At 37.1% G+C, this 26,219-nt stretch overlaps 1 protein-coding gene across 4 annotated transcripts in view; it reads left to right on the top strand.

Moving 5' to 3' along the window:
• Window positions 1-26,219, top strand: part of LRRC40 (leucine rich repeat containing 40) — a 73,824-nt gene that overhangs the window by 32,293 nt on the left and 15,312 nt on the right. For 3 of the 4 annotated variants that reach the window (XM_023549476.2, XM_003411237.4, XM_023549477.2), the window contains 4 exons: window positions 5,156-5,264; window positions 7,896-8,003; window positions 11,490-11,600; window positions 13,734-13,811. In XM_023549476.2, coding sequence (XP_023405244.1) covers window positions 5,156-5,264; window positions 7,896-8,003; window positions 11,490-11,600; window positions 13,734-13,811 — 406 coding nt within the window. The remainder of the gene's footprint in view (window positions 1-5,155; window positions 5,265-7,895; window positions 8,004-11,489; window positions 11,601-13,733; window positions 13,812-26,219) is intronic. The other variant, XM_010591195.3, reaches the window with a different exon arrangement.

Raw genomic sequence — 26,219 nt, 5'->3', positions numbered from 1 at the left:
AGAGGAACAGAAAACCATGGCTGTCTGGCTTGTCCGAAGGACTATATTCCTCACAAGTCAATTAGTTTGTATTCTTCCTGGAGTTTATGCAGAAGCCCAGTAACTCACCTGGAATTAGGATAAACTTTCTGTAAGGTGCTATTATTTATTCTTTGGTAGGAAGAATAAAGTAAATGTACAAATCCCACTTGCTTTACAAATATAATTATGAAACTAAAATCATTCTTTTAAAAATCAATGTTTTTAAAGGTGATATATTTGTTACGTTGAGCCTACATTTCTCTGTCTATAAAATGAAGATAAAACTCTCTTTGAAGGCCTGTTTTTTTTTTTTTTTTTTTTAATTTTTATTGTGCTTTAAGTGAAAGTTTACAAATCAAGTCAGTGTCTCATACAAAAACTTATATACACCTTGCTATATACTCCTAGTTGTTCTCCCCCTAATGAGACAGCACACTCCTTCTCTCTACCCTCTATTTTCGTGTCCATTCAGTCAGCTTCTGACTCCCTCTGCCCTCTCATCTCCCCTCCAGACAGGAGCTGCCCACATAGTCTCATGTGTCTACTTGATCCAAGAAGCTCACCCCTCACCATTATCATTTTCTATCCAATAGTCCAGTCCAATCCCTGTCTGAAGAGTTGGGTTTGGGAATGGTTTCAAAGGCCTATTTTTAAGGGTCAAAATTTCTTGAGGTGGCATGTGTGAAAATACCCTACGATGTCCTTTACATGTCTAGATACTGTTTCACATTCTTATTGATAGATGACTCCTGTTATTACAGACTTTTGAATAGCCCCAACATCTGTTTACTTTAAAAAATGTTCATTGTTCTGCAGGTAAAAATCAGTATCCTAAATATATATCAGTAGGCTATAATTTTTTTTTCATTGTTTATAAAATACCTTCTTGGGGATTAGGCTCAAGGCTTGCAAAATTAGCACTCTTGACATGCAAACCTTACACTAGTCACAGTTTGTAATAAGCTCAAAGGATGTATTTTAAGTAAGGATATCAGAAGACCTCAAGCTAGAAGATGTTAAGTGAGTGCAGCTTCCATAGTCTCCTCAGTTTATTGATGGGAGATATGTTTCAGTGGTGGTGATATTATGCCTGCCCAGGGTGAGGTCCTGCTAAGTCACTAGAGCTTTCAAATGGATGCTTACTACAACTATGTCATCATAAAACTTAAGCTTGTTTACTTAATTTGATTGCAAAAACTGCCCTTGCCCAAGCTGCATGACCTGATTCTAATGTCAGGGCTCTGTGTTAAGTTTCTTTTTGTGCTACCAAGGCCATCTTGCTTTGTTACCTGTGGTAGATAGAATAATGACTCCTTCAGCCTAAATTCCTACAATCTATGAATATATTAAAATTAAGATTGCAATGGAATTAAGATTGCCAGTCAACTGACCTTAAAATAAGGACTTTAACCTGGATTTAGAAATTCCTAGGTCGCACAAATGGTTAAGTGCTGCACTACCAACCGAAAGGTTATTAGTTCAAGCCACCCAGAAGTACATTGACAGACAGGCTTGGTGATCTGCTTCCGAAAGGTCACAGCTTTGAAAACCCTATGGAGCAGTGCTACTCTGTACACATGGGATTGCCATGAGTCAAAATGGAACTAACTCAGCAGCAACTCACAACAATAACAAAGCCTGGATTTATAAGTGGGCCCAATGTGATTACAAAAAAAAATAAAAGGACCCTTAAAAATGGCAGAGAGAAGAGGAAATAAGCATGATGCAATCAATGTGAAAAGAACTCAGCCCACTATTGCTGGCTTTGAAGATGGACGAAGAGGGCTGAGAGCCAAGGAATGTGAGTGGCCTTTAGAAGCTAGAAAGGGCAAGAATATTGATTCTTCCCTAGAGAAAGGAATGCAGCCCTGCCAACACTTTGATTTTAGCCAATGAGACCTATTTAATGCTTCTGAACTATAGAACTGTAACAAATTTCTGCTGTGTTAAGCCACTACATTTGTGGTAATTTGTTACAGCAGCTATAGAAAGCTTATACACTGCCCATAAATTATATAATAATGAGTTGGTATCATATGGAGTTGTTTTGCAAAGCAGCTCTGGCTAGAGTCTACCACAAGGTCTCTTACTTATTTCTCCATCCCAAACCTGGAGTTTAGTGACTACCGCAGATGCACAGTGACAGTTGGTGAATTAAATGAATAAATTTGTTGTGTGTAATTAGATTTAAATCTAGGAATGACTGCTGGTTATGTATCATCAATTTATGGTTATCATCTTTTGTGTGATAAAAGTACAGGTCTTCACTAGAGAAATGGTGAGTCTCAAACTTTAGTGCGCATTATAATCACCTGAAGGGCTTGGTAAAACTCAGGTGCTGGGCCTCACTCATAGTATTTGGTTCAGTAGGTTTGGGATTGAGTCAGAAAATGTACATTTCTAACCAGGAAGGCTGTTGCTGTTGTTCTGGGGACCACGCTTTGGGCCATTTTACTCCTAAGCCCCTCTGAGGTGCCCTCTTAAATACCAAACCAGTCCCACATGTTCTGCAAGGGCTTGGCCAACTTTTCTCTCCCTTTGTAGCCACCCATTCTGTTCTTCAAGTTTGTACTCCTGATAAGCCTGGCTGATAAATGAAGTAATTACCCTAAAGCAAGCTCCCTTCCCCAGCAGCTCCCAGCTTTGTTTACCCATAAAATAAGCAGTTAGTTCCTTTCATTCTAAGAGTAATAACCCGTTGCCGTGGAGTTGATTCTGACTCATGGCTACCCCATGTGTTACAGAATAGAACTGAACTAGTCTGTTTTCTTCATTGTAATCTTTATGGAGGCAGATCCCCAGTACTTTCTTCTGCAGAGCCCCTGGCTGAGTTTGAACCACCAACCTTACAGTTAGTAATCAAGTGCAGATTGTTGGTGCCATCTATGGGCTTTAAGAGTAATAAAACCCCCACTATTAAGAGTAATAGTGGATGGTAAAACATAAAAATGTTAAAAAATGAAATGGAGAAATTTTAAAAAGTGACAAAACATTATAAATTCTTTCTATTATTGATAAGAACCTTCTGAGGTGGTTACTCTCTTGGCCGCTTTACCTGACACTTCTAGATTGTATCATCCTCCCACCTACCTTCAAACCCACCACTCTTAACAAATACCTTTAATATGCCTCTATTGTCATACTTACCATACTGTTTTGTGATATTCTGTTTATTAATGTCTGTGCGTCTTATGTCTCCAACTCTTCCCACACTACTGCCAACCAGTTAATATGTGTTGGATAAATGCTGTAGAAAAAAGGAACAGACAAGTGGACTCTAGTCCTTTGCTTTTATTGCTGAGTGACAGCAGGACTCATCAAAGTTTCTGGCCCTGTTCTCTCTTCTACTATACAAAGTTACTGGCGATGCAGAGTAATAGGTCTGTTTGCTTCAAAGGGATAAATTGTAGCTCTGACACTTCCTGACTGAGTGATACTCATTCAACTAAGTCACTCACCATGCTCTGCTAACCAACCAAATGAATATATTTGAGATTTCTTAAATAGTACAATTGTTTTTTAAGGTTTTATCACTTCCTGCTTTATGTGATTGACCTCATGTTTGGCTATGTTCCTGTCAGTCACTCGCACAGTCAACATGTGGAAAGTGTTTGTTTCTGTCTAGAAACTTATAGTATCTTTCTTTGTTACAACTCTGAAATTTCATAACGTACCTCAGTGTGGTTCCACTTGTGTTTGGTGCTCATTGGGCCCTTTTAATTTGATTTATTATTATTATTTAAGTTTTTTGATTAAAAAGGTAATAAATGCACATGGTTTAAAAAAAAAAAAAAATCAACCTAAGTAAGAAGATATGTAAGGAAAAGTAAATCTCCTTTCACGCCAATACCTTTTCCAGAGCTAATAGTTTCCCTCTTTATATTCTTCTTGATGCTGATTATTAAAAGTATCTCTTTGGAAAAATGAGAAAAATTCTATCTTAGTATATAATCATGGCAATATTCAGAGCATCATGTTTACTTACAATATAATGCTGAATTTTGTTGTTAATTTACTAATGTCCCTGTTTCTATGATTTAAAATAGTCAAACTACTAGGAAACTTCTAAATATCAAAGCTTTCACTTGATCTTAGTATTTCCCTTTATGTCTTTTATTTTTATTTGATATTCTGCCATTTATTCTGTCCTACTTCTGTGATTAAAGTATTCATATAATATTTGCATCGGGAAAATAGTTTAATCGTTATTGATCCAATGAGCTGAATGCAAGAGAAATATACTCAGATATAGTCAACAAATGTTTATTGGATACTTGCTGGGCCTAAGCAAGATGAGGGATATTACTACTTCTTTGTGGTCTTTTGGCATGCTCTCGTCTATGAATTCTGGGACTGTTTCATCTTTTCCACATTGCTTAAAATTAATAGTATTATTTTACTTCTCTAGAATGTCGAAGTCTTTTTTTGTAAAGAAATCACAAAGCCACTTCCTTTAAATATGTATTGTGTTTTGTTTTTTTACACCATACGATGGCAGTATTAAACAGTCTCTGGAGATTAGTAAGGGGATTGATTGTCTCTGTGAATGTGGTGTGTAAACGTGTGGGTATACAGGCATGTTAAGAAAATGTCTATTAAAAATAAATTTTTGCATTTGATAAGAAAAATTTTTAACATGCATAAGCACCAGAAGTTCACTTGATTATGCAAATTGCCGGATTTTTAAGTGTTTGGGAATAATCAGCTTCATTGTATCCTAAACTGAAAAGATAGGCATATGCCTTTTCGGTAGGCATCTGTGGGAAATAATATATTGTTCCTTTGCTAACAAATTCCTTCTAATAGACCCTATTATTTTGTTTAAAAGGAATGATTGGTTATCATGTTTTCTTCTAAGAAATTACTGTTATTATTTGAATGTTCTTTCCTACTCCTAAATTTCCTTACAGCAGGATTCAATAAAAGGGCTTGAAGCCATAATATGATATTATTTATTTTCTCAATTAAATATTACATTTCAACTCAGATTTATTGAAAATAATGCAAATGACTAAAGGTTTTCTCGCTGGTAATATCTAGAAATCGTGTGTACTATTTATACGTATTATCAAGAACTCAAAAAAAATATTTTATAGTATAAATATTGGTTTTATGTAACTTTTTCTCTTGCCAGATGATAGGCCTACCCAAAGCGACTCTGTTACCGAGACTGCCATGACGCTGCCAAGTGAATCAAGAGTCAACGTACATGCCATAACCACATTAAAAACACTAGACTATAGGTATGTTCTCTATGGGGGCAGTTCTACTCTGTCCTATAGGGTCGCTATGAGTCAGAATTGACTCGACAGCACTGGGTGTTTCTGGGTATAGGTATGTTATTCATTTTTTAAAAAACATTACACAGAATGTGAGAGACTTTTCTAGAAATAATCTTTCAGAAAAAGGACAGTTGGTGAGAAAGAATTCATCAGATTGCAGTAGAACTTGATTTAAAATAATAGCAATTGCAAAAACAATAAGATAAAAGCGTACTAAAAGTACAGTGAGCTTAACCATTCTTTAGGTGATTTGTATTTATTATGCTTACTAGATGGACGGATGGTTATTAATACTATGATTTTTATAATGAAGGGCATTTATTATGAAAATGAAATCTTACTGGTAATAAGATTCTTTGAATTAGTGATCAGCACTCAGAAAGAATTTTATATTGGGGTTCTATGTTAGTAAATAAGAAATTAGTATTATTTAGTTAATGAAAACTTGAATAGCAGGCAAAGCATAAGAGGTTATACCTTGCCAATTTATCTAAATACAGAGTCAGATAGTATAATAATAATGCATTCTGATAGCAAAATATATTAAAACTGAAACAACTACAATATTAGTACGTAAATTAAGACAAAAGCCTAAAACTTTCATATATCATGAAAGTGCATTGGACTGGGGAAAGAAAATGCCTATGCAGAGATTGGAGGTAGTTGCCAAGTGTTCTTTCGGTACTTTTTGAGGCAACAATAATAAAAGTAACAGATATTGTCAAGGCTCTTTCAATGATTTGGTCATGTCTGGATGTTGTAGCGAAAATACAAAAGAATGCAAACTCAAGTTAGTTGGCTAGATTTATTTAAGAATCTGCACGCCCAGCATCAGCATCTGGCCTCTGATCCTTGGTGTGTCAGTAGGAGCCACTTCTCAGCAGCCTGAATACAGTCTCCATTTCAGATTGGTGTGTTTCATTCACATGGTTTTCACCTCTTGCCTGCTACCCTTTCATCTATATAGATATCATCTAAGCTGGGTTACTTTTGCCACACTGTAACACAAAGTGGTATCCTTCTGAATTAATATTTTTATCCTCTCCCCTCCAGTACAGTATGGCAGCTTGATATATCTTCCACATAATATGTCCGTTTATTCAGTAGATATTTTTGGAGCCTACTAAGTATCAAGTTTTATGCTAGTCATCATAAGTACAGTGATGAGACCAACTTGATTCCTGTCCTCATGGAGTTTAGAATTGTTTTCATTCCTGGCCACCATTCCTTCTACCCTGAATGGATGCCACTTATTTAATCCCTGTTTTGTTCAGGGTACTGTACTAGGTGATTTACCTGTGCTGTTGCTTTTAATCCTACAGACAATCTATGAAGTAGAATTAATCTAACTTTATTTGAGATAACCATTCCTACTCCTTTTAGACACAGATATCACAAAAGCATAATAAAGATAGCTCTTAAACCATGCATCTTAGGTAGTTCTGATTCTAAATTTATTGTAATTTGTTTTTCTCCGAGACATTAATTGAAAAGGCATATCCTATTTAAAATACAAATTAATAGCCAACCTCAAAGCATAATTGCCTTTGACTAAACTTGAAAATTAGCATGAATGTTCCATGTTTGATTAGGGTAAATCAGTTTCCCAGGACTTGGTCATTTCTGATTGAAAAGATAAAAATGCTACATCTGAACTCTAGGAAATAGAGCCCTAAAGCAGAATTTGAAGGCATAATAACTGTGAAATCCTGGGAAACAATCCTTTTGCCTATCTGCATTATTCTGCCTGTCATACATAATTTCCTCATGTTATATATTATATGTAGTACTGTTTTCTTAGTTGTGCGGTCATTCATTTGCCATCTCACTGATGTTTCCCGTGAATGAGTGACACTGTGTTGAGCATTAAAAACAGTAAAAAAAGAAAAAAGAATGTAAGGATTATTATAACATCAAGAAAGTGTTATATCTGCAAATGTCAAAGTTCAGTTATATTTTGTGTAAGATTAAGTTTATATCTGATTGAAAATATTACTGAAAATGTTAATGAAAAGAGATTTATTTATATTTACATTTGCAAAAGATGTGGTATAAATTCAGATCCTAATTTCACAGAACTAAGGTTTAAAAAAAAAATTTTTTTTTTTACCTTGTTATGTGTTAAGTAAGGGAGAAATTGGCTTAGGTTATGAGATAAAATTAGCTTAGTTTGGTATAATGTTGAACTTTCAAAAATTGTTGTTATCTGGCAGTATACTATATACTGCCCAAAATTGACTAATAACCCCTTTTAAAGGTTTTTACAAGAAAAGGGCAATATCCAGCTTTTAAAAGTATAAATTTGTCCTACTCAGAGATAGAAGGATGGTCTGTCCATGTACTGTATTACTTCTAGACACCTCTGAATGCCAAGAAGTGGTGGCATAATGTGTTATGGCATAATATGTTGTCTGAATTCCTAATGGTGAACATTTTATGGATTGGTGGGTTTGTATGGTATTTCACAAAACTTAATAATAATTCAGCTGCTTTGAAACTTTCCATATAAAATCTTTAAAGGCCTTTACAAACTAATAATCCTATCTTTCTGGACTGCTGAAAATGATGCATTTTTAACCACTTTTCATTTAGTGATAAACAGAAAACTTCGATTCCTGATGAAGTGTTTGATGCTGTAAAAAGCCATATTGTTACATCTGTTAACTTCAGTAAGAATGAGCTGTGTGAAATTCCAAAAAGGTAGGAACTGTTGATGCTGCCATTTCCATTAAGTTGTGACTCATTTTCAATTGTATTGATATGTTAGTTGCAATAATAATTATTTTCCATGGTTTTTACATTTTGAATAATGTAAAATAATAGTTGCAAAATTTCTTGTATTATGAATATTAGAGGGATTTGGCAAATATCATTAGGTATTCCTGACACAATTTTAACATTTGTTCTAAGCGGTACATAGTGCTAAAGAAATTTTGTTTCTTTTTCTTTTACACTTTTAACTTAGAAAATAGATATTAGGATATTAAATATATTATTTTTCCCATATATAATTGAGTTTTAGAGGAAAAATTTTAAAAGACTGTCTAGAACTGAGTCTATGTGAATTAATAAGAAATTTTATTTTGGGTTTTATATTAATGAATTGCCAAATCACTGAATTTTTCGACTGATAATGAAAGCAAAAAAAAAATTTTTTTAGTTGAACCTTGTTAATATTTTCCTTCCAGAAAAGGGTTCTGCACTTGCAATGATTAAAAATAGTTTGCGTTATACCTTGTACTATTTAATACGTTTTTGTTGATGCTAATTATAGTAAAATTTTACCTTGTAATTGAACAACTGTATGTGAGACAGGAAAGGATAATGATGAAGAACTTAGACACTAGAGTCAGTTGCTTACATTTATATCCCAGATCTACTAGCTGTGTGATTATGGACAGGTTAAGTATCTGCTGTTAGTTTCTATACTTGTGAAATAGAGATACTAATAGTACCTATTGATAGGAATTAAATTAAATGACATAATTCAGATAAAACATTTAACGAGTGCCAGTGCTTCCAGTCTACCCAGAGGTGCCTCAGAAGAAAGGCCTGATGATCTACTTCCAAAAAGTCAGCCATTGAAAACCCTATGGAGGGCAGTTCTACTCGGATACCGATGAGGTTGCCACAAGGTAGAGGAGATCTAGTCCATCTCCTAGTTCTCTGGGCTTAGAGAATATTTGATAGAATGGTTAACTGTTCAGATTTGCTCTTAGATAAGTTTGTCTTGAGGGATCCTGTATCAAACCAGATATTTAGGATCATCTTAAAAAGTACCTAATCTCTTTGAAAATGACTTAATGCCTCTGGACATTTATAATTACCCTATCCTGGAACAAATATTTATCGCTGGACCTATTCTGAAGTTCCTTGAGGTTTTCTCACATAACTAGGTCCAGAAGCTAGTTGGGAATGAGGATAGAAATCTTAAGAGACATTGCTTTATTTACTTTATTTTTATTCCCACAACCTGGTTCTTCTCATGCAAAACCATTCGTTACTCTGTTATCACAGCCATTACACCATATTTCTAGCAAGTTAGGAAGCCAGAGAAGAAAGATATTAATGAAATACCTTGCCAGAGAGTTTCTAAACAATTTTTCCTCTTTCTTAAATTTTTTATTTCACAAGTTGTATGTACTTTTCACCACGTTATTTTCTGATTATAAAATAATACTTATTCATTAAAAATCTGGACTGTATGAAGGGAAATATCACTTTTAGTTACATCACTGAGTTGTTTTATTAACTTTTCGGCATATTTTGCTTCAAGGTCTTCCCCACTGGAATTACACCATACATAAAATTTTGTTTCTTCACTTGTTTGTCTTTGGTATTTCCCCTCCTTTTTAGGCACTACTCTTAAAATCTAATTTAATATATGCCATAAAGTTGATTATGGCAATAAAGTCTTCCCTGTATTTTGTATTGTTTCTTGAGGCCAGATTTCCAGAAGAGTTACTAAGTCAAAGGGTATGACTTGATACATATAGCCAAAAGCTTTCCAAGAAAGTTTTATCAGTTACATAAACTTGTTGTGTCTTTTACTGCATCTTCTCCAGCATGGTATTTGATACTCTTTTTCTTGCTAATGCAATAGACTAAAAGATTTATTGTTATAAATTAATTTTCATTTCTTTGCAATTCAGACATTAGCATTTCTTGTTCTCGTAGTTAATAACATTCTTAAAGCTATGAAGCTTGGTTAGGCTTTGTCTTAGACTAGGTTCTTTAGAGAAGCAAAACCGGTAAAGCATGTAAGTATACATAGAGATTTATATCAAGGAAGTGGCTCATGAGGTTGTAGAGGCTGGAACATTCCAAGTCCTTGGATCAGGATAGAGGCTTCTAATTCATGTAGCCATAGGGGCTGGGGAACCCAAGATGAGCAGGTCAGAGAGCAGGGCTCTTGCTCACAGGCTACGAAGACTGACGAATCCCAAGATCAGAAGGCAAGACTACAGGTAAGCTGCTAGCTCAAGTCTCAAGAACCATAGGTCAGACAAAAAGGAGCCAACTGCAGAATCTAGAATGAGCAAAAGCCCACGAGCCTTGCCAGAATGTTTGCTTACATTGGATACAGGCCACATTCCAAGGGAAACTCCTTTTCAACTGATTGGCTACTCACAGCAGATCCTATTATGGAGGTGATCACATTATATCAGATCTCATCATGAAAGTGATCACAGCATCATATGACTGCCAAACCACTGAGAATCATGGCCCAGCTTAAAAAAAAAGTTTTCCTCAAGTTGATTCCAATTTGTGGCAACCCCACGTGTGCCAGAATAGAACTGTGTTCCAGAGGATTTTCAGAGGATGATTTTTCAGAGTTAGATTGACAGAACTTTCTTCCAAGGTGCCTCTGGGTGGATTCGAACCTCCAGCCTTTCAGTTAGTACCCAAGGATAAGAACCATTTGTACCACCCAGGGACTCATTTACTTCTTTAAGTCTTTACATAATCTACTTAGTGGTGACATTTGCCAAATCTAGTCATGCTTTAATGCAATAATAATTTGGATAACAAATAGTATGCTTTACTTTGAAAAGATTGACCATATCATAGTAACTGAAAAACATTTTAAAAGTACCTAGATATACATGGTATTATATAGTCTAAGTAGAGACCTGTTACAGGATATATGTCTAACTATTTATTTTATGGCTTTAAGTCATTAACAGAATTAGTTATAAACATTGCCTAAATTTTATTTTTCTCCTTTGTGCCTTAATTGGTTTAAATAAAAAGTAATGTGGTTGCTTTTTTTTTTTTAAATCAAACGTCAATATATATTTAAGATCAAAAGAAATTTTTGAACAGATAATAGCAAGGCTATTTTGTTTAAAGAACATTATTGGCATTTTTGTGGAAAAAGTAAAAGTTACAGAAAATCGAAACTAGAAGAATATAGGATTTTTCCCCTTATAGTCTGCTTATGGAAACCCTGGTAGCATAGTAGTGAAGTGCTACGGCTGCTAACCAAAAGGTTGGCAGTTCAAATCTGCCAGGTGCTCCTTGGAAACTCTATGGGGGCAGTTCTACTCTGTCCTATAGGGTCGCTATGAGTCGGAATCGACTCGACGGCACTGGGTTTGGTTTTTTTGGTTTTAGTCTGCTTATAGTTTTGAAGTCCTGACAGTGAGTTTAAGTGCTAACATCTTAAAATTATATTTGTTTCAGGATTGTGGAACTGAAGGAAATGGTTTCTGATGTCAACCTCAGTTTTAATAAGCTTTCCTTTGTTTCCTTGGAATTATGCATGCTTCAAAAATTGACTTTTTTAGATCTCAGGTATTTACTCATACTATCACTCAAGTTTTTTCGTTATAACTTCTCTTTGAATTTGCCTAACTTTTGCTCTTTCCTTCATATTTTTCTAAGTAAATAATATTTCAGGAGAAATGTAACATTAAGCATATAGGAAATATTTTAATCAGACATTGTGTATAAGCAGTTTATAAGTTATGTGATAAGGAGACAAAAATTATAGAAAATATTAGAAATTTGAAATACTAGAAAATACTAATACATTCATGCCTAAGCAAAATTACAAATAAACACATCATAAGCATTTAGGGTAAATTACAAATAGTTCACATTTTGGGTGTTAAAGCTGCAAATGGCAGTAGTATGTTATATAGTTGCAGCTCAGTAACTGATAGGGTTACTTTAGAATAGGGGAATAGTATTATTCCTTATGTTTTGTGCTGTTTATGTTTCCTTAAAGAACGTGTTTGTTTCATGCTGTTTTTTTCCTGAAAGTGAATAGGATAAAACTGTCACAGTCCTTTGCAGGACCAACAGCTTACATGGCTTCTCTTTAAAGAACGTACGTAGTTTCAAAATATTATATTAAACATGCAAGGCAAGAAGGAAAGAAACAGAACACTAAGAGGGCAACAGAAAGAAAGGAATTTGTGTTTACGGCTCTGCAGACATAATAAAAAGTTTAAGTATGTCCAAGTTGAAGTGACAGGATCAGACATTTCATAGTTCAAGGGTAATAGCATTTGTCTCAGGGTTAGGGTTATTTGTTTGCTTGGGCTTTAAAATTTTGTCTGTAAACTATATCTACTGCCGGGGCTTCGTAGTGCTTACATATTGTTACTAGGTATGTTTTTAGATTATTTAAAGTATAACTCCTCTTGCCTCTGTTCAGACAATAGTCAAATGGCATTAAGCTAAGGATTTGTTTTTCCCGTAGAGACAAAATTTTTTCACTTATGGAATTAACGCATATCTACTAAAACCCTTCTCCTACTAATATGAAATTGCTTCTGTTTTCAGGTGGCAGCTATACTGACAAAGCAGTGTAAAACCACATTTTAGTTTAGCACTAATGGAGCAGAGAAGATGAATCCATGTCTCCATTTCTGCTGTTTTATTTCCTTTTGTCCCAGTCTCCTCTATATATATGCAGGCCTCTATCTATAACTACACCTGGGAGTTTCTAAGTCAGTGATCAAAATCTGCTTCCATGTCTATTATTATTAGGTTTAAGACTTTTGAGGAAAAGAATGGAAACCAGCAGTAGGTGATTCAACACAACTTAAGGATAATAACTGAAACAAAGCAGAGAAAAGTAAAAATATATATTACACTATAGAAAATATGACCCTTACATATTAGACTTGATATCTGAACCCAAAGCAATAGGGTAGAGAAAATTATTCAGTCATTAAAATGTTTCATTTATAAGTAGCCATCTAGTTGGCAATTTTCTCACAAATACATTCTATTATTAGGTAGTTGTATTGCCTCTAGAATCTTTTTTGCTTTATTGTTAATCTTTCTTCTAACATTGCTCCCAGATCCTTTCTGTGGTAAATGAGATTGTGTTCACTTCCATGTCTCATTGTGTGATCCAAAAAATATGCGTTGTACTAATTGAAATTCTAAACTTAGAGTAGAAATGAACTTGTTTAATACCTTTCAAGTAGAAAGCTCCAAGTTTCTAAGCATACGAAGGCTCTTTACCTTCCTGTTTCATTTTTGTCCCTGTAATTTTAAAATTCTACTTGGAGTAGAATTTCATGTTTATATGTGAGGCATATGTACTGACACCAATTGAATATTTAATGTAGTATTATAGACATGATCTAAAGGCCCTGTCCTAGAAGTATTGCTGAGCCAGTTTGAAGGAGGTGTGGGATTTGTTTACAGTCTTTACCTTGTTAAATCTACTATTAAAGAGTTGGTTTCATTACCAGTTGGTTGCATATTGGTATTGTCGAGGACTTGGCATGCTAATTAGATTCTTGAGGCAGCTGACTTATTCAGGATTCTGAGAACTTACCCTTATTGAGGTCAGATCAAGGATTGAAAAACCAATTTAAATAATTTGTGTTTGTTGTATAATATTTTAATAACAAAATTATAAAAATTTTCAAACTTTCTAAATCATCTATTTTTTCCCCAATTTAGAAACAATTTTTTAAATTCTTTGCCTGAAGAAATGGAATCATTGATAAGACTACAAATGATCAATCTTTCCTTTAATAGGTAAGAGACAGAAGAGACAATTCTCTGTTAAAATCTTTCTTACTAGAGAAAAACAATGAAAAGAGCCAGATAAACAATAAAAAAAAAAAAAAAAAACCCATTGTTTGGACCCTACAGTGTACAAGGTACAGAAGCAGAAGTAACAAATGCGGTTGATCATGTATGCAGTAGCTGGCCCTTTCTGAACTTTCTATGCCGAATGAAACACCAAAAGAAAGCAAACCTGTTGCTGTCAAGTTGATTCTGACTCATAGTGACCCTGTAGGAAAAGTAGATTTTATTCTGCAAACCCTATGAAAATACTGCAGGTAATCAAAAGTATCTAATATTTATTGGGCAGTTACCTACTGACATTATGGTAAGTACTTTACATGTATTATTTAATCCTCACAAAAACCCTAAGTGGTAGGTTCTGTTATTATGTCCATTTAAAAATTGAGGATTAAAAGTTAAGTAATTATGGTTCAAACTCATTCAATTTGGTTCCAGAGTCTGTGTCCTTAACCATTGTGCTGTCTTGCGTCTCAGAGATGAAGGATGGATTAGAAAGTTTTATGACTAGGCAGGAAGGCCATTGAAGAGATTCTAGCAACACGGTGCCAATTCTCTCTTCCTATAAGGCAGCATTTGCTGAAACCAAACCAAATAGAGCTGGGACCTTTAGCTACACAGTTTATAGCCAAGTATTTGAGCTGTTAAACACTGTTTGTGCTATACATTCCTATAAAATCTAGACAGTGATCACAATTCAAGCCCCATTTAATTTTAGTCTTTCATTCAAACCTTAAATGGTCTAAGCTTATTCAGTTTTAACTCCTGCAAGGATTAACCTTCCCATCCTTCAGTTCATTTTTTCTAAGCTCTCTAGAGTCTCCTTTACCTGGGAGACAACTCCTTCTCATATCAGTGCTACAATGTACCTTCTGTACTTCTACCAGGGAAAGTGAATGTTAATCTTGAATATTGGCGTCGGTATAAATTCTTGACACCCAACCTCAGTTAACTCTCTAGTGCCAGCCTTATCTTGACCCTCTTACTCACCATAGCTGTCTGTTCCTTCTCTTGTCATCCTGTCTTCTGAAAAGACTAAGAATCTTCCTGATCTACATCTTTATCCCTCATCTGCTTCCAGACCCACAATTATCTGCTTCCCACTTGAACTCTTTATAGTTAAACTCTAAAGTAATATGTAGATATCTTTTGGAGTACTTTCCCAATTCTTTTTTTTTTTTTAATATTGTGTGTTAGGTGGAAGTTTACAGAGCAAACTAGTTTCCCATTCAAAAAATTGTACACAACATGTTCCATGACATTGGTTGCAATCCCCACGCTGTGTTAGCATTCTCCCAATTTCTGCTTGGGTTCTCCATTTTCTTTCATCTGGTTTTCCTACCTCTTCCTGCTTTCTCATCTTTGCTTTGGGGCAAATGTTGCCCTTTGGTGTTGTATAATTGTTTGTTCTATGAAGCAAATTCTTTTTGGGCATTATTGTTTATTTTATAGGCCTGTCTATTGCTTGGCCGAAAGGTTGTTCCCAGGAATGGCTGCAGTTCCAAGTCAGAGAGGTGTCTTAGGGTCATACTCTTGGGGGTTCTGCCAGTCTCTATCAGGCCAGTAAGTCTGGTCTTTTTTTATGAACTTGATTTTTTGTTCTACATTTTTCTTCCGCTCTGTCTGGGACCCTCTATTATGATGGGTTATGGTAGTTGAGCACCATCTAGTTCTTTTCGTCATGGGTTCATGGAGATTGTTGTGCATGTGGTCTTTTAGTCATTTGGACTAATTGCTCCCTTGAGTCTTTGGCTTTCTTCACTTTTCTTTTACTCCAAATGGGAATGGGAAGAGACCACTAACTGTATCTTAGATGACCGCTCACAAGCTTTTAAGACCTCAGACACTACTCACCAAAGTAAGATGTAACCCAACCACTGCCGAACCAGTAAGTAAGATGTAGAACATTATTTTTTTTAATTAATTTTTATTAAGCTTCAAGTGAACATTTACCATTCCAATCAGTCTGTCACATGTAAGTTTACATACATCTTACTCCCTTCTCCCACTTGCTCACCCCTTATTGAATCAGCCCTTTCAGTCTCTCGTTTCGTGCCAATTTTGCCATCTTCCCTCTCTCTCTATCTTCCCATCCCCCCTCCAGTCAAGAGTTGCCAACACACTCTCCAGTGTCCACCTGATTTAATTAGCTCCCTCTTCATCAGCATCTCTCTCCCCCCCGCTGACCAGTCCTTTTCATGCCTGATGAGTTGTCTTCGGGGATGGTTCCTGTCCTGTGCCATCAGAAGTTCTGGGGAGCATTGTCTCTGGGATTCCTCTAGTCGCAGTCATACCATTAGGTGTGGTCTTTTTATGAGAAATTGAGGTCTGTATCCCATTGGTCTCCTGCTCCCTCAGGAGTTGTCTGTTGTGCTCCCTGACAGGGCAGACATCGATTGTGGCCGGGCACCAACTAGTTCTTCTGGTCTCAGGATAATGTAGGTCTCTGGTTCATGTGGCCCTTTCTGTCTCTTGGGTTCTTAGTTGTCATCTGACCTTGGTGTTCCTCCTTTGCCTTTGCTCCAGGTGGGTTGAGACCAAATGATGTATCTTAGATGGCCGCTTGTTGGCATTTAGGACCCCAGATGCCACATTTCAAAGTGGGATGCAGAATGTTTTCATAATAGAATTATTTTGCCCATTGACTTAGAAGTCCCCTCAAACCATGTTCCCCAGACCCCAGCCCCTGCTCCGCTGACCTTTGAAGCTTTCATTTTATCCCAGAAACCTCTTTGTTTTTAGTCCAGTCCAATTAGGCTGACCTTCCTTGTATTGAGTGTTGTCTTTCCCTTCGCCCAAAGCAGTTTTTATCTACTGATTGATCACTAAAAAACCCTCTCCCTCCCTCCCTCCCTCCCTCCCCTCTTTGTAACCACAAAAGTATGTGTTCTTCTCCGTTTTTTCTATTTCTCAAGATCTTATAATAGTGGTCTTATACAATATTTGTCCTTTTGCCTCTGACTCATTTCACTCAGCATAATGCCTTCCAGATTCCTCCATGTTATGAAATGTTTCAGAGATTCGTCACTGTTCTTTATCGATGAGTAGTATTCCATTGTGTGAATATACCACAATTTATTTACCCATTCATCCGTTGACGGACATCTTGGTTGCTTCCAGTTTTTTGCTATTGTAAACAGAGCTGCAATAAACATGGGTGTGCATATATCTGTTTGTGTGAAGGCTCTTGTATCTCTAGGGTATATTCCGAGGAGTGGGATTTCTGGGTTGTATGGTAGTTCTATTTCTAACTATTTAAGATAACGCCAGATAGATTTCCAAAGTGGTTGTACCATTCTACAATCCCACAAGCAGTGTATGAGAGTTCCAATCTCTCCGCAGCCTCTCCAACATTTATTATTTTGTGTTTTTTGGATTAATGCCAGTCTAGTTGGTGTGAGATGGAATCTCATCGTAGTTTTAATTTGCATTTCTCTAATGGCTAATGATCGGGAGTATTTTCTCATGTATCTGTTGGCTGCCTGAATATCTTCTTTAGTGAAATGTGTGTTCACATCCTTTGCCCACTTCTTGATTGGGTTGTTTGTCTTTTTGTGGTTGAGTTTTGACAGAATCATGTAGATTTTAGAGATCAGGCGCTGGTCTGAGATGTCATAGCTGAATATTCTTTCCCAGTCTGTAGGTGGTCTTTTTACTCTTTTGGTGAAGTCTTAAGATGAGCATAGGTGTTTGATTTTTAGGAGCTCCCAGTTATTTGGTTTCTCTTCATCATTTTTGGTAATGTTTTATATTCTGTTTATGCCCTGTATTAGGGCTCCTAGGGTTGTCCCTATTTTTTCTTCCATGATCTTTATTGTTTTAGTCTTTATGTTTAGGTCTTTGATCCACTTGGAGTTAGTTTTTGTGCATGGTGTGAGGTATGGGTCCTGTTTCATTCTTTTGCAAGTGGATATCCAGTTATGCCAGCACCATTTGTTAAAAAGACTATCATTTCCCCAATTGACTGACACTGGTCCTTTGTCAAATATCAGCTGCTCCTACGTGGATGGATTTATATCTGGGTTCTCAATTCTGTTCCATTGGTCTATGTGCCTGTTGTTGTACCAGTACCAGGCTGTTTTGACTACTGTAGCTGTATAATAGGTTCTGAAATCAGGTAGAGTGAGGCCTCCCACTTTCTTCTTCTTTTTCAGTAATGCTTTGCTTATCCGGGGGTTCTTTCCCTTCCATATGAAATTAGGGATTTGTTTCTCTATGCCCTTAAAATATGACATTGGTATTTGGATTGGAAGTGCGTTATATGTATAGATGGCTTTTGGTAGAATAGACATTTTTACTATGTTAAGTCTTCCTATCCATGAGCAGGGTATGTTTTTCCACTTAAGTGTGTCCTTTTGAACTTCTTGTAGCAGAGTTTTATAGTTTTCTTTGTATAGGTCTTTTACAACCTTGGTAAGATTTATTCCTAAGTATTTTATCTTCTTGGGGGCTACTGTGAATGGTATTGATTTGGTTATTTCCTCTTCGGTGTTCTTTTTGTTGATGTAGAGGAATCCAAGTGATTTTTGTATGTTTTTTTTATAACCTGAGACTCTTCCAAACTCTTCTATTAGTTTCAGTAGTTTTCTGGAGGATTCCTTAGGGTTTTCCATGTATACGATCATGTCACCTGCAAATAGTGATAGCTTTACTTCCTCCTTGCCAATCTGGATACCCTTTATTTCTTTGTCTATCCTAATTGCCCTGGCTAGGACTTCAAGTACGATGTTGAAAAAGAGCGGTGATAAAGGGCATCCTTGTCTGGTTCCCGTTCTCAAGGGAAATGCTTTCAGGTTCTCTCCATTTAGAGTGATATTGGCTGTTGGCTTTGCATGAAAAAAAAAATTGTAGATGCCCTTTATTATGTTGAAGAATTTTCCTTCAATTCCTGTTTTGGTAAGAGTTTTTATCATAAATGGGTGTTGAACTTTGTCAAATGCCTTTTCTGCATCTATTGATAAGATCATGTGGTTTTTGTCTTTTGTTTTATTAATGTGATGGATTACATTAATGGTTTTTCTGATATTAAACCAGCCTTGCATACCCGGTATAAATCCCACTTGATCAGGGTGAATTATTTTTTTGATGTGTTGTTGGATTCTATTGGCTAGAATTTTGTTGAGGATTTTTGCATCTATGTTCATGAGGGATATAGGTCTATAATTTTCTTTTTTTGTAATGTCTTTACCTGGTTTTGGTATCAGGGAGATGGTAGCTTCATAGAATGAGTTGGGTAGTATTCTGTCTTTTTCTTTGCTTTGAAATACCTTCAGTAGTAGTGGTGTTAAGTCTTCTCTGAAGGTTTGGTAGAACTCTGCAGTGAAGCCGTCTGGGCCAGGACTTTTTTTTGTTGGAAGTTTTTTGATTACCGTTTCAATCTCTTTTTTTGTTATGGGTCTATTTAGTTGTTCTACTTCTGGATGTGTTAGTTTAGGTAGGTAGTATTTTTCCAAGAATTTATCCATTTCTTCTAGGTTTTCAAATTTGTTAGAGTACAATTTTATGTAGTAATCTGAAATGATTCTTTTAATTTCATTTGGCTCTGTTGTGATGTGGTCCTTCTCGTTTCTTATTCGGGTTATTTGTTTCCTTTCCTGTTTTTCTTTAGTCAGTCTAGCCAATGGTTTATCAATTTTGTTCATTTTTTCAGAGAACCAGCTTTTGGCTTTGTTAATTCTTTCAATTGTTTTTCTGTTCTCTAATTCATTTAGTTCAGCTCTAATTTTTATTATTTGTTTTCTTCTGGTGCCTGATGGGTTCTTTTGTTGCTCACTTTCTATTTGTTCAAGTTGTCGGGACAGTTCTCTGATTTTGGCTCTTTCTTCTTTTTGTGTGTGTGCGTTTATCAATATAAATTGGCCTCTCAGCACTGCTTTTGCTGTGTCCCAGAGGTTTTGATAGGAAGTATTTTCATTCTCGTTGCTTTCTAAGAATTTCCTTATTCCCTCCTTGATGTCTTCTATAACCCAGTCTTTTTTCAGGAGGGTATTGTTCATTTTCCAAGTATTTGATTTCTTTTCCCTAGTTTTTCTGTTATTGATTTCTAGCTTCATTGCCTTGTGGTCTGAGAAGATGCTTTGTAATATTTCGATGTTTTGGATTCTGCAAAGATTTGTTTTATGACCTAATATGTGGTCTATTCTAGAGAATGTTTCATGTGCACTAGAAAAAAAAGTATATTTTGCAGCAGTTGGGTGGAGAGTTCTGTATAAGTCAATGAGGTCAAGTTGATTGATTGTTGTAAGTAGGTCTTCCGTGTCTCTATTGAGCTTCTTACTGGATGTCCTGTCCTTCTCTGAAAGTGGTGTGTTGAAGTCTCCTACTATAAATGTGGAGGTGTCTATCTCACTTTTCAATTCTGTTAAAATTTGATTTATGTATCTTGCAGCCCTGTCATTGGGTGCGTAAATATTTAATATGGTTATGTCTTCCTGATCAATTGTCCCTTTTATCATTATATAGTGTCCTTCTTTATCCTTTGTGGCAGATTTAAGTCTAAAGTCTATTTTGTCAGAAATTAATATTGCTACTCCTCTTCTTTTTTGCTTATTATTTACTTGATATATTTTTTTCCATCCTTTGAGTTTTAGTTTGTTTGTGTCTCTAAGTCTAAGGTGTGTCTCTTGTAGGCAGCATATAGATTGATCGTGTTTCTTTATCCAGTCCGTGACTCTCTGTCTCTTTATTGGTGCATTTAGTCCATTTACATTCAGCGTAATTATAGACAAATAAGTTATTAGTGCTGTCATTTTGATGCCTTTTCATGTGTGTTGTTGGCCATTTCATTTTTCCACATACTTTTTTGTGCTGAGACGTTTTTCTTAGTAGATTGTGAGATGCTCATTTTCATAATGTTTAACTTTATGTTAGTTGAGTCGTTACGTTTTTCATGGCTTTTTTCTTGAGTTATGGAATTGATATTCCTTTTTGTGGTTACCTTTTTATTTACCCCTATTTTTCTAAGTAAAAACCTAACTTGTATTGTTCTATATCGCCTTGTATCACTCTCCATCTGGCAGTTCAATGCCTCCTGTATTTAGTCCCTCTTTTTGATTATTGTGATCGTTTATCTATTGATTTCCATGATTCCCTGTTATGTGTATTATTTTGTTTATTTATTTATTTTTTAGAATTAGTCTTAATTTGTTTGTTTTTGTGCTTTCCCTATTTGAGTTGTGTTGATATCAGGACGTTCTGTTTTGTGACCTTGTGTTGTGCTGGAACCTGATATTATTGGTCGTCAGGCCAAACAATCTCCTTTAGCATTTCTTGCAGTCTTGGTTTAGTTTTTGCAAATTCTCTAAACTTGTGTTTATCTGTAAATATCTTAATTTCTCCTTCATATTTCAGAGAGAGTTTTGCTGGATATATGATCCTTGGTTGGCAGTTTTTCTCCTTCAGTGCTCTGTATACGTCGTCCCATTCCCTTCTTGCCTGCGTGGTTTCTGCTGAGTAGTCTGAACTTATTCTTATTGATTCTCCCTTGAAGGAAACCTTTCTTTTCTCCCTGGCTGCTTTTAAATTTTTCTGTTTGTCTTTGGTTTTGGCAAGTTTGATGATAATATGTCTTGGTGTTTTTCTTTTTGGATCAATCTTAAATGGGGTTCGATGAGCATCTTGGATAGATATCCTTTCGTCTTTCATGATGTCAGGGAAGTTTTGTGTCCGGAGTTCTTCAACTATTTTCTCTGTGTTTTCTGTCCCCCCTCCCTGTTCTGGGACTCCAATCACTCGCAAGTTATCCTTCGTGATAGAGTCCCACATGATTCTTAGGGTTTCTTCATTTTTTTTAATTCTTTTATCTGATTTTTTTTCCAGCTATGTTGGTGTTGATTCCCTGGTCCTCCAGAAGTGCCAGTCTACATTCTAATTGCTCGAGTCTGCTCCTCTGACTTCCTATTGCGTTGTCTAATTCTGTAATTTTATTGTTAATCTTTTGGATTTCTACATGCTGTCTCTCTATGGATTCTTGCAACTTATTAATTTTTCCACTATGTTCTTGAATAATCTTTTTGAGTTCTTCAACAGTTTTATCAATGTGTTCCTTGGCTTTTTCTGCATTTATCCTAATTTCATTTGTGATATCTTTAAGCATTCTGTAAATTAGTTTTTTATATTTTGTATCTGATAATTCCAGGATTGTATCTTCATTTGGGAAAGATTTTGATTCTTTTGTTTGTGGGGTTGGAGAAGCTGTCATGGTCTGTTTCTTTATGTGGTTTGATATGGACTGCTGTCTCGGAGCCATCACTGGGAAACTAGTTTTTCCAGGTAATCAGCTAAAAAAAGATGCAGTCAGATTCCTATCTGAATTCTCCCTCTGGCTCAGGATATTCGGATGTTAATGGAGCTGCCTGGGGAGGGTGGGGGAGGGATCAGAGAGCTAGGAGTGTAGCACCACAGAATATAGAGCTGATACCCGCGTTCACGCCCCGCCCGCGTCTGCTAAATACCTGGCGGGACGGCTCCCCGGCTGGGACGCTACTCTCCCCGCTCCAAGACCTGTCACTTCCTCTCAGGGACTTCTCCCTCCGGCGCGCCGCTCCGCTTGCACGTACGGGTGGGCCCGCCCCCGGGGTCAATTCAGGGAAATATAACTGGTCCCTGCGCTAACGCCCCACCCGCTCCCGCCAGAATCCCAGCGGGACGGCTCCCCGGCTGGGACATTGCCCTCCCCGCTCCGAGACCAGTCACTTCCTCCCGGGGACTTCTCCCTCCGGTGCGCCGCACCACTCACACAAACTGGGTGGGCGTCTCCTGCACGAATGGCTGGGCCTGCCCCCAGGGTCTATTCAGGGGGATATAACTGGACCCCGTGCTCACGCCCCACCCGCTCTCGCCAAAATCCCAGCGGGACGGCTCCCCGTTTGGGACGCTGCTCTCCCCGCTCCAAGACCAGTCACTTCCTCCCGGGGACTTCTCCCTCCGGTGCGCCGCGCCGCAAGCGTGAACTGGGTGGGCGTCCCCCGCACGAATGTCTGGGCCCCCCCCAGGGGTCGCTTTAGGGAAATATAGCTGATCCCCACGCTCGCGCCACGCCCGCTTCCCCCCAAACTCCCGGCGGGATGGCTCTCCGGCTGGGACGCTGCTCTCCCCGCTCCAAGATCTGTCACTGCCTCCCGGGTGCTTCTCCCACCGGCTGCGCCGCTACGCCGCCTGCGCCAACCGGGTAGACTCCCTACCGGGATGGGTTTGGGGGAGTAGGGCTGGGCCCCTTGTCTGTGCCATCTGCCCCCCGGGCTCTGCCCCAGATCGGGCTCCGAAGGTCACCTGCCTGGTACGCTGGCTCCTAGTTCTGAAAACGATCGCTGTCTGCCCGTATTTGTTCGTTCTCCGTCTTGAGGTCTGTGTTTGTTCTTCAGAGTTCGTAGATTGTTATGTATATGATCGATTCACTTGTTTTTCCGAGTCTTTGTTGCAAGAGGGATCCGCGGTAGCGTGCACCTAGTCCGCCATCTTGGCCCCGCCTCCTAGAACATTATTTTTATGGACTATATTATGCCAGTTACCATAGCTGTGCCCCAAATCTATGGTCCTTAGACTTCAAGCCTAGTATCTTTGTGCCAGGAAGAGTTTGGTTGTGCCTAAGAAGTTTCCACCATTGTGTCCCTTGTGTGTTTTATTGTCTGTATTAGTATATATGCAACATCTACAAATATGTGTGTGGAGATATCCACAACCTAACCTGTATCTTCAGGTGGGTGCACTCCCTTACATCCTCTCACACTTCTTTAGCATACCTATCTACCTGTGTATTCCTTTGTAAATTACTGTTTGTTGAGACTGTTATTGCAGAGTTGTCTCTGTTGTAGTAATTGCTGTAGTTGCCTTTTGTTTTTGTGTTCCTCTCAGTGTCTTCCTTTGTTTTGATCATGTTGTGCTGACTTCTCCCAAATAGTTTATTGTCTTTCCCTTTACCATATTACTGTGTGTCTTCTATCTATATAGTACCCTCTCTTCCCTTCCCTTCCCTGCTAACCATCAAAGGATTTTTTTTTCCTTCTATGTGTAAACCTTTTCTTTTTTTATAATAGTGGTCCCATACAATTATTTGTTCTTTTGTGATTGCCTTATTCCACTCAGCAAAATGTCCTCCAAATTCATCCAAATTGTGAGATGTTTTGCAGATTTGTCCTTATTCTTCGTCGTCGTGTAATATTCCATTGTGTATATGTACCATAGTTTATCCATTCATCCAGTGATGGGCACTTAGGTTATATCCGTCTTTTTCCTCTTGTGAATAATGAACATAGGTGTGCATCTGTCTATTTATGTCACGGCTCTTATTTCTCTAGTGTATGTACCTAGGAGTGGAATTGGCGGATTTCTGGCTTTGTAAGGAAGCGCCATATCATTTTCTTTAATGGTTGTACTATTTTACATTCTCACCAGCAGTGTATAAGAGTTCCAGTCTCCCCACAACCATACCAGCATTTGTTGTTTTCTGTTTTTTTTTAATAGTGCCTTTGATGGTAGGTTAAATGATATCTCATTGTAATTTAAATGTGTATCTCTTTTTGAGCTAATAATCGCATTTCTTCATGTGCTTGTTAGCCTCCTGAATGTCTTCTTTGGTGAAGTATCTGTTCATATCCTTACCCAGTTTTCAATTGAATTGTTTGTCTTTTTTGGCATAAGGTGTTGAAATTTTTATAAATTTTAGAGATTAATCCCTTGTTGGATATGTCGTAGTCGAAAGCTTTTTCCCTGGTTTGTGGGTTCTCTTTTTACTCTATGGAGAAGTCTTATGATTAGCTCAAGTGTTTAACTTTTAGGAGATCGAATTCATCTAGTTTATCTTCTACTGTTTGTGCATTTTTAGTTATGTTTGGTATACTACTTATGCCATATATTAGGGCTTCTAGAATTGTCCGTATGTTTTCTTCCATGATCTTTATAGTTGTAGGTTTTATATTTAGGTCTTTGATCCATTTTGAGTTGGTGTTTGTGTATTATGTAAGATATCCTGCTTCATTTTTCTGCAGATAGTCATCCAGTTTTGCCAGCACCATTTGTTAAAGAGATTGTTTCTTCCCACATTTAATAGTCTTTGGCCCTTTGTCAAAAATCAGCCATCCATAGGTGGATGGGTTTACTTCTGGGTTCTCAATTCTGTTCCATTGGTCTATGTGTCTGTAATTGTACCAGTACCAGACTGTTTTAACTATCGCGACTATGTAGTAGATTCTAAGATCAGGTAGTGTGAAGCCTCCTCCTTTGTCCTTCTTCAGTAATGCTTTATTTATCCGTGGCCTCTTTCCTTTCCATATAACGTTTGTGATTTGTTTTGCTGCTGGAATTTGGATTGAGATTGCAAGGAATTTGGATTGGGATTGCATTATATCTATAGATCACTTTGGGTGGCGTGATAAAGTTGTATGTCAACTTGGCTGGGCCATGATTCTCAGTGGTTTGGCAGTTATGATGTAGCTTTGCAGTTGTATAATGATGTAATCACTTCCATGAGATTTGATATAATGTGATCACCTCCATGAGGGGATCTGCTGTGAGTAGCCAGTTAGTTGAAAGAAAGTTTCCTTGGGGGTGTGGTCTGTATCCAATATGTATGGGCTTTCTGGCAAAGCTAGGTGGCTTTTGCTCTGCTCTGGATCCTGTATTCAGCTTGTCAGCATTTGACCTCCAGTTCTTGGGACTTTGCCCAGCAGCCTGCTATCTTATCTGCTTATCTTGAATTCCTCACGCTTCGAAGCTATGAGCCAGCTGCCTGCTGTCTGACCTGTGGATCTTGGGCTTGTCAGCCCCTGCAATTATATGAGTCAGGAGAAGCCTCCCAGACTGATTGATGTCTGACGCCTGAACTACGGACTTGGGACTTGCCAGCTTCTACAACTTCGTGAGCCATTTCCCTGAGATAAATTTCTCTCTATATATAGTATATTCGTATATATATATATATATATATATATATATATATACACACACAAATGCTTCACTGGTTTTGCTTCTCTAAGAGAACCTAGCCTATTACAGGTAGTGTTGACATTTTCATAATGTTAAATATTCCTATCCATGAGCATGGTATGTTTTTCCATTTATGTAGGACTTTTTTTTTTGTTTTTTTGGCTTCTTGCGGTAGTGTTTTGTAATTTTCTTTGCGTAAGTCTTTGACATCCCTGGTAGATTTATCCCTAAGTATTTTATTTTGGAGCAGGTGGGTGTGCTACTGTAAATGGTATCATTTTCCTGATTTCCTTTTCAAAGTTCTCTATGTTGGTTTAGAGGAATCTAACTGATATTTGTGTGATCTTGTATCCTGTTACTTTGCTGAATTCTTCTGTTAGTTTCAGTAGCTCTCTTGTGGAGTCTTTGGTATTTTCTATGCATAGGATCATATCA

Source organism: Loxodonta africana, chromosome 3, assembly GCF_030014295.1.
Source record: "Loxodonta africana isolate mLoxAfr1 chromosome 3, mLoxAfr1.hap2, whole genome shotgun sequence".
NCBI classification, from domain to species: domain Eukaryota; kingdom Metazoa; phylum Chordata; class Mammalia; order Proboscidea; family Elephantidae; genus Loxodonta; species Loxodonta africana.
Note: the sequence above shows the minus strand (reverse complement) of the source record. Positions and strands in the feature narration are given on the sequence as shown.